The 9,040-nt window shown below is 35.1% G+C and overlaps 1 protein-coding gene across 1 annotated transcript; it reads right to left on the minus strand.

Annotated features, from left to right (window-relative positions):
- Positions 1 to 645: 645 nt before the first annotated feature.
- Positions 646 to 7,855, minus strand: LOC107649605 (E3 ubiquitin-protein ligase MGRN1-like). Its single transcript, XM_016424090.2, has 2 exons — positions 7,682 to 7,855; positions 646 to 2,138 (listed from the first exon to the last, which is right to left on the minus strand). The coding sequence occupies exons 1-2, from the start codon at positions 7,811 to 7,813 to the stop codon at positions 1,725 to 1,727; spliced, it is 546 nt and encodes a 181-aa protein (XP_016279576.2). The 5' UTR covers positions 7,814 to 7,855; the 3' UTR covers positions 646 to 1,724.
- Positions 7,856 to 9,040: the final 1,185 nt, after the last annotated feature.

A 9,040-nucleotide genomic window follows, 5' to 3' on the forward strand; every position in this document is an offset into this window, starting at 1 on the left:
CCGGGGCTCATCCTGCCCTGACATCACGGGTGCAGCAGCGGCGGCGGGAGCAGCTGCTCCTCCTTTGTAGCTTTCCCCCTTGTTGAGTAACTGCTTTGTTAACTGAAAATACCATGACGGGCCAGTGTGATCACTAACTAGCTCCAGACCTCAAAGAAAGTGAGGGAGGTTGTCAGGCAAGATCGGGGAGACTCCCCCACGCAGAATCTGATGGTATCTGGTGGGTGGACGTGTGGAGAAGCATCTGACAATTTCCACTTATTTCTTCTTACCCAACTCTGAACCCCAAAGAGATTTAAAAATACTTTTATTTCCATGGTGTAACATTTTAATATGTATTCATTCCATTGCCCTCCTCCCCTTTCAAAGGACCAAAATACATTTTTGAAAAAAAATCAAATGCAAAATTGGGATTAGAATGAAGTGGAAATGCTAAAATAATCTATAGGAATTTGGACCGGGAAAGGAGCAGGGTCTTCAGCTGCTTCATTAAATGGCAAAAGTTTTCAGAAATTACACAAATTACTACAGAGAAAAGTAGGAATTTCAAAAGTGGAAGGGGCCTTAAAGAGTATCTAATTTATTTTATTTTTAATTAAATTAACGAACATTTTTTCTCTCCCACCCCCAACCCTTTATTTTACAGGAAATAACCAATTTACATAACACTTTGAAATGTGCAAAGATCTTTACATACATTATTTCATTTGATCCTTACAATGTCATCCACATTTTACTATTGAGGAAACAGGCTCAGAGAGTGATTCTCAAGAGATGGATCGTAAGTGCTAGGCAGAATTCCAACCTTGTTTTCACTTGACTCCATGTCCAGCTTTCTTTTAAATATGAAAAAGATCCTTACATACCCAGGACATTTGTCAAACTTTTATTTTCAGGTTTTGATATGATGGGATCAACTGAAATTATACAATTCTTTGTCAGCTACTAATTCTTATATTCCTATAAGCCCTTTTACTTATGTTTTCAAAATTGTGTGCTCACTTATTTCTTCTAACATAAGTACCTAGTGTAATGTTGTGGAGGAGAGAAAATGGGAAAAGTCTGCAGCAGAGCTGGAGAAGCCAGGACTGCTGAACTGTCAATCAAGGAGGACCTTCTAATTGGAATGGTGACCAGGAAGGACTGTTGAAAAGGAATAGACAACTGAAAAACTTGGTCTCTTGCCCTTGGGACAGAAAGGAGGAAGGACAGAAAAGTCCTGCTCTCTGGTTTCTCCCTACAATACTCCAGTGACTGAATCTTCAAACCTGTTGGGCTGTCAGTATCATCTTTGTACTTAACAAGTTGTAGAGTCTTCGAACATTCACCAAGCTTTGTAGGGTCTTCACAGGTTCATGGGGAGCAGGTGTGACATAGGGAAAGCAGCCTACAATTGGGGCAGTTATTTGCTTGTTATGGCAGGGTATCAGCACATGAGTTACAAAGGTCAAAGGTGTCGTCAGGGAAGGATCAGAGTGTCTCAAAGGTCAGACAGGCACACAACACATTCATTGCTATTGTCACTGTTCTCATCAGAGGGCTTGGTTTCCTGATAGTTTTTGTTTTCAATACCATAGATTTCTTGGAGGAGGTAGCTGACTCGATCCACAATCTGTTTCTGTTTTAAAGGTTTCACAGAGACACTGCCATCAACGTGCTTCTCAAAAGCAGCTAATAGCACATGGGCATGACCACTTACTTCCACAACTGTCCTCCAAGGCTACTTACACATAAGTGCCCATGGCTGAAACTACATCTGCTACCTTACACTCTGTTTGTGAAGGGAAATTTTTGGTAGGCCCTGCATCTCCTTCATCTACAACAGCCTGGATCAGTACTGGAAATATGCCTTGGTCCAGATAAAAGTTCAGCTCATCCTTCCATTCTGAGAAATCAATCTTGAAAGAAGGAAGGGAGAATTGCTGGCTCACTCCTCTCTTATAATGGACTGTCTTGGACTGCAACAAAGGATTCTTTGTGCTGTATACTGCCATCCCTTTCATGAACTCCTCCATTGCTTGGCAGTATATTGTGATAGCAACTCGAGTATCGGCATCAAAAGTGAATTCCAGACTATATGTGACTCTTGGCTTCTCATTCTCTTCTGTTGGGCACCCTAAACAGACTGTATCAACATCCTATAGAGAGGAAGCCAAAAGACAAGGTGTTCAAACAAATAGTATGTGGGACGATGGTGTTGGCAATAATTGCAGGCTATTGGGTTTACAATATCCTGTATAGTACCATGACTGCTATACTATTAGAAACAATGGGGTACATAACAAATACCACCACTTTTATAATGAACATACCATTTCAAAAAGACACTATCCTATGGCAAGTACTAACTCAGGCTTATATTTTTACCATGGCTGCAATACAGACTCACATACATGAAGAACATTTATAAATTTTTAGTTCCAAGGACAATGGCACAAATGGTAGTTGACACCAATTTGGAAGTACTGGTGAAAAACTTTTTTGAAGAATTTTTAAAGACAAATGGGTTAGATCAGATCAAAGATAAGGGAAATGGACATGCAGACAATGTAACAAAGGATAAAGAAAAGAAGACTAAGAAAAACAAGTCAGGTGCACAGGGAAATAACAAGGACAAGGACACTAATGCAAACAAAGAGGCTGAGAAAATTTTTCCATTAAGGACATTAACATTACTAAGATCTCTTACACAGCTGGAGTGTTATACTCCAAAGTCCATAAACAATTCACAGCACAAGAATTGGATTCTATAAAGAACAGATTCCCAAAATTTATATCTGAATCTTATAGATCTCACAAGGAATTAAAAAGAGCTTTTCGTATCTTTGAGCCAAGTTTTGAAGATACAGAGTTCCTTTTGGCAGAATTATTTAGCCCCCATGAACACTGCCAATTCATAGACAAAACTATCTGAGAGATCTGAGAGCACCCTGATGAACTGGCCAACTGGGGAGCAAAGAGAGGATTTTGACTTCTCTAACCTTGTAAACATGACCTATCTGGAGTTCAAATGAAATTATCACTCAGTTTATCAACCCCAAAGTTCAGGCCAGGTGGAACATATGAACAAAGAATTGAAAACCCAAATAGGTAAAGTCTGTTCATAAAACAGTTAAAATGGACAGATGTTATGCCTCTTGCTTTGTTCAACATAAGAACTAGACCTAGAACTGACTTACATATATTACCATTTGAAATGCTATATGGTCAACCATTTTGGCATGGTAGGACAGTAAAGCCATCATACCTGTCTATGTTAAAAGGGGAATGTATACTTCATGAATATTTAAAATAAATACAAGATAGATTGGAAAAACTGAGGAAACTGGGTTTATTTGTGCAAAGAATACCATTAGATTTTTTCATTGCATAAGATAAAACCAGGAGACAAAGTACATGTCAAGAACTTTAATAGGGAATGTCCTACAGAACCAAGATGGATCGATCTAACAATGGTCATAATGACAACCCCAACAGCTATAAAGGTTGATCAAAAAGATCCATGGTTCAATACTTCACATGTAAAATTGCATCACACCCATAACATTAACATCAATGAAGATGCATAAATATGACATCTGAAACAAATAGCCCTAGCATTAATCAACAACAGACCCTATGAATGGAAAGCTATGAAAGAAAACTTAAAGGAAAGCACACTAGAGTACAAATTAGAACAAATAAGCACTGCTAAAGCAAATGAAACAGCTCCGGATAGAGAGTAAAACAGATAGAAAAGAAAAATAGACACTTTAAAATTAGCTCCAAAGAAAAGTTTCTACAAAACCTCCACAAAGTCTCTGCCAACAATTGTAACAACAAAGAAAGTAAAGTTATTTCACTAAGAAAACATAACTCTTATGAACTAAATGAAGTACATTATTTCATCATTCTATTTCCAAGAAACCTCAAAAGTCAACATAACATGAACATCAAAGAGAGCAAACAATAAATCCCAGTGTGAAAATTCAAACATCAAAAGATAAGAAAATATTAAATTTATAATCATAACATACATATAATACAACATACAACATACATCCACTCATGAAGATGATCATATGAAAAACTTACTTCCATGCATGAAGAACAACTCATGAATACTAACAAGCACACATGAAGAATTCATATCTTTCATGCACAAGGAAACAAAATTTCAATCTTACACAATGCACATGTAAAGCCGCACATACATGCATGTTCCTGAATATTAAAAAACATAGGACTTCAATCAAGAGTTGATGACAGGCAACAAGTGTATGTAGCACAGAGGAAGAAACCAAGACACATATGTTTCTACAATCAACATCAAAAGACATGGAAGGACTTTGAAATTTTGGACTTGTGGTCATGAGGTCATGTAAGAATGAGACATACATGTTAATTCCACATATACATACATATGATACACATAAACACAATGTGGAAGGAAATCTCAAGGACTGGGTAAGTATATAACACATGCATAATTGCAACACGCAAAATTCATACTGATAAATTTCTGTGGAAAATTCAAACAGACAAATTTCTTATCTGCATGAGTTTGCACTGAAATCAAAACAATGTATTATATTTGTACATATGTAAAGCTGTATAGATACAAACCTATATGCATATGTAAATACTAATATACTAACAAACTAATTATATTAAAATAATTTTATTAATTTTCTAATGACTAACAATAGAGACAGCTTAATGTCAGAGGAATGTAGGAACAGAAATAAAATTAAGAATAGAAGTTAGATTACATTATAATTTTATGTTAACAATTGTTAGTAATAGAAATTTTTACTTAGTAGAATTTATAGACATAAGGAGATAAGACAGTTACATATTCAAAATACTGCTGAAATTGTTTAAATTGTTACATGGTTTGTTATGTTCAAAACTATATTCATGTAAATTCCCTGTTACCTAAATCATTTTCCTATACCCTAATTTAGCATAGTTAGGTAGACAGAATAGTCAAGACAGATTAGGATTTAGTGTTTTGGGAGGGTAAAGGAATATTTAATTTAGTATAGGGTTAAGAATAGGTAGTTAGAAATTTGACAAGATATATTTAAGAGGTAAGTAACAGCAATACAGGATGCAGGCTACATCCTGTCCAAAGACAAAATGGGGGAATGTAATGTTGTGGAGGAGAGAAAATGGGAAAAGTCTGCAGCAGAGCTGGAGAAGCCAGGACTGCTGAACTGTCAATCAAGGAGGACCTTCTAATTGGAATGGTAACCAGGAAGGACTGTTGAAAAGGAATAGACAACTGAAAAACTTGGTCTCTTGCCCTTGGGACAGAAAGGAGGAAGGACAGAAAAGTCCTGCTCTCTGGTTTCTCCCTACAATACTCCAGTGACTAAATCTTCAAACCTGTTGGCCATTTTCCCAAATCTGAACTCTATTCCACCTTCAATTTAGGAATTGTTTTAGTATTAGGGAAACCCCAAACCCTCTCTCCCTTCAACTTCTTTACCTTTCCCCTTCTCCCAAATAACCCCCCTTACTTAAATTTAGAGAGAGGTTTGTTTGATATACCAAGATATTCACTTTGAGTTGTAGAATCAACTGGGGGAGGGGAGGGATGAGGGAGGTAAAACAGGGAAGGGCAGAAGGGAGGAAAGTGGGAGGAGGGAGGAGATTGACAGCTCTGATCTTGAAATTATCATCTTCCTCTTAAAATAATCCCCTAATACACTCACTAGGCAACATTTTTACACTGGGTGCTTCTGTCACTGCCTTCTATAGTATAATAGTAATTGTTTTATGCTCTGTGTAATCTTCATCTGATTACTTATTTGCTCCAAGACTTCTTCACTTGGTGCTACTTCTTTGATCCAGCCCAATCATTTCACATTTCCTTAAATTTATCGTGCTTTTTAAAAGGAAACCTAGCTAGATAGGAGAGCCCAATAATGGTTGAGTAGTGGGACCTCAGTTGCATTCAATTGCACATATAAATAATAGTGGAATTCAGATTTATTATAAATTAATTATTTTGTTTTCATATCTCTGATTTCTCTAGATCTCTAGGTTCATGGGGTGCCTAATTGTTTGATCTTTAGGCATTGTCATCATTTATCAAGTTCCTGCTCTATCCAGAATAATGTCACAAATGTTGGGGGAGATAGAAAGATTGAATAAAACAACCTTTGCCATTACTGAAATCTGTACCTAGTTAGACAGATAAAACACGTTAGGAAAAGGACTTTGATAAAAACTGCTACTTGATAAGTGTGAAAAGATTCACACCCAAGTTCCATATGAAGCCCAAGGAAGGAAAAGATCATTTATGAAGGGGATGGGGAGATTCAGTACTTTCATGAAAGGGTTGTTATTTGGTTGACCTTTAAAGGACAGGTAGAATTTTTTTTACCAAGATGGGGCATACTAGCATTTTGGAAAATGATGTGATCAAAGACATGTAAGAGTTTTGTAGAGCATGGGATGTGTACTGAGGATAGGGAGTAGTTCATTTTAACTGAATTGTAATATATCGCTCCTTTCTCTCCCCATCTTCCGAAAATCAGAATTCATTTTAAAGTATAAGATTGGAAACAATGTAAAGTAGAAATGTTAAAACAGTAGACAAGTCTCAGGGAAATGGACTTAAAAAAAGGTTTTGAATTGTTGTGTTAAGAAGTTTGAACTTTTAGTAGGAAAAACTGGTGAAGGATTTTGAGCAGAGGAATGGTACAATTATTACTCACATTTTTATAGGTCTTTAAGTTTTATCATAACTGTGAGATTAGATCGGTGGATGATGCTACTTAAAAATAAATTCTTTGTTGACTTTTTGCAATAAATATCTGATTCTTTCTGCCTTTTTAAAGGTAGATTTATTAGTAACAAATATGTACTATATCAGTATTATATATGTCAGTAACATATACTGTAACAAATCCAGTTTTATATAAAAATAAAAATATATTTATAATATATTCATATGTATAGAAATACTGAATTAAAATGAAATATAGGGATAGAAGCTGGAACTATGACTTGATTGGTATTGTTATAAGGGTTTTCTAACCCTTATTGATTATTGGTATAGTATGGTAATATCAATAGATTTGTCCTGGGTGGTCAGGCTGTTGGTGTGACTGAGAAAAATGGCTTCTCAGAGCAGCCTAAGAATTCTGGCTCAGCCAGTTGTATTATATATATATATATATATATATATATATATATATATATATATATATATATATATATATATATATATATATATATATATATATATATACACACACACATATATATATACACACACATATATATATACACACACATATATATACACACACATATATATATATACACACACATATATATATATATACATATATATGTACATATATTTTTTTATTATGGGTTAGAAAAAAAACTAATGGATGGGATAGTAAAAGAAAACAAGTGGAAAAGAAATTCTTATAATATATAAGTCCCTAAGCTAATAATTCTTACTCTAACCACCCCAAAATCTTATCTGCAAAGATCTTCTTCCCCAGAGTTGAGATTACTCTCTTTTCCTATTTTATTTAAATCCCCCAAAGCCTTAATCTATATACCCTAATCTAAATTTTACACAAGAGAAATGAGTTTGGTCTCCCTTTCTTCCTTGCTGTATAGATGAACAAACAGCTTTGAACCTTCACAACCTCTCTCCACTTGCATAGCAAACCTGCTGAGACTTGCACTGATATTTCACCCCAAAATCTCCTTCACTTTTCAGGTCTTTTAGATGAATCTTTAGATGTAAAAAACACTGAGATTTTCTCAATCTCGTTGAGCAGCTCTTAGGACCACCTTTCATGAAGGACAGTGTCAGCCCAAAGAGTGAAAGTCAGTTGGGTGACTGTCTCTCAAAGCACTCTGGGAAAATTCTCTCTTATCCATAAATCCATCTGAGATTCCATTCAGATTTTTTAAAGAAACCTAACTCATAATTCTCTTATGCAGCTATCAATAACTTATGCTACTTAACTCTATTTCCTAATGAACTCAATAAATGATTCCCTACAGCAGTGGTTCTCAACCTTTCTAATGCCGTGATCCCACAATACAGTTCCTCATGTTGCAGTGACCCCAAACCAAAAAATTCTTTTGGTGGCTACTTCAAAACTGTAATTTTGCTACAGTTATGATTCGGAATGTAAATACCTGATATGCATTATGTATTCTTGTTGCTACAAATTGAGAGGTTGAGAACTGCTGCTCTACAGTATAAAGATCTCCCAGGTGAGGAATCTTTCTGTCAACATAATTTGGCATCTTCTTTGCAACTTAAAGGCTTAGAAGAATTGTCTAGAGCAGTCAGTGGTTGCAAACTCAAATGGAAACATCTCCCTGCAGAACCACATGTTAATATTTTATCTATGCTGTATTGGATTTTTATTTTGTTAAACATTTTCTAATTCTATTTTAATCTGGTTCCAACAGTTTGACACCCCTGGCCTATAACATTGAGAAGTTATCACATGTCCAGTGTCACGTAGTTTGTATTAAGAGGTGAGATTTGATAACTCTCTAGTTAAGTATAATATACATTTATACTTATATTTTATATAATATATTTAAATAGAGTATAATAATTATATAAATTTATTACATTAGAAATATATTAAAATGGGACATGAACTATAATGAACATTTATATATGTGACATTTGGAAAATGAGATAATTGGCCAAATTAATTGGACAGTTTGAAAATTAGCTGATTACTTCCCCCATGTACGTTTTTTATTCACTTGCATAGTGATATAAATTTTTTTTAAATTGAAATGTGCCTTGTAGGACATTCAATAGATCCAGACCATCTGAATTGGTGAAAAAATTGGTGCAAGTATAGCAGCTTCACTGTGCATTTCTCTCTTGGTCAGTATAGAGAAAGCAAAGGAAGCAATTGTGGTTCTCAATTTCAAGAGACAATTCATACTACTATTAAAAACTGTCTATTCTTTTCTAGGTTCAGAAGACTGATGATATCTTCTATTTTGCTTTGGTTTTGTAGGCCTAGCCAACAATAAAGGAAGTATAACT

The sequence above is a fragment of the Monodelphis domestica genome, chromosome 7, assembly GCF_027887165.1.
Source record: "Monodelphis domestica isolate mMonDom1 chromosome 7, mMonDom1.pri, whole genome shotgun sequence".
In the NCBI taxonomy this organism is placed as follows: domain Eukaryota; kingdom Metazoa; phylum Chordata; class Mammalia; order Didelphimorphia; family Didelphidae; genus Monodelphis; species Monodelphis domestica.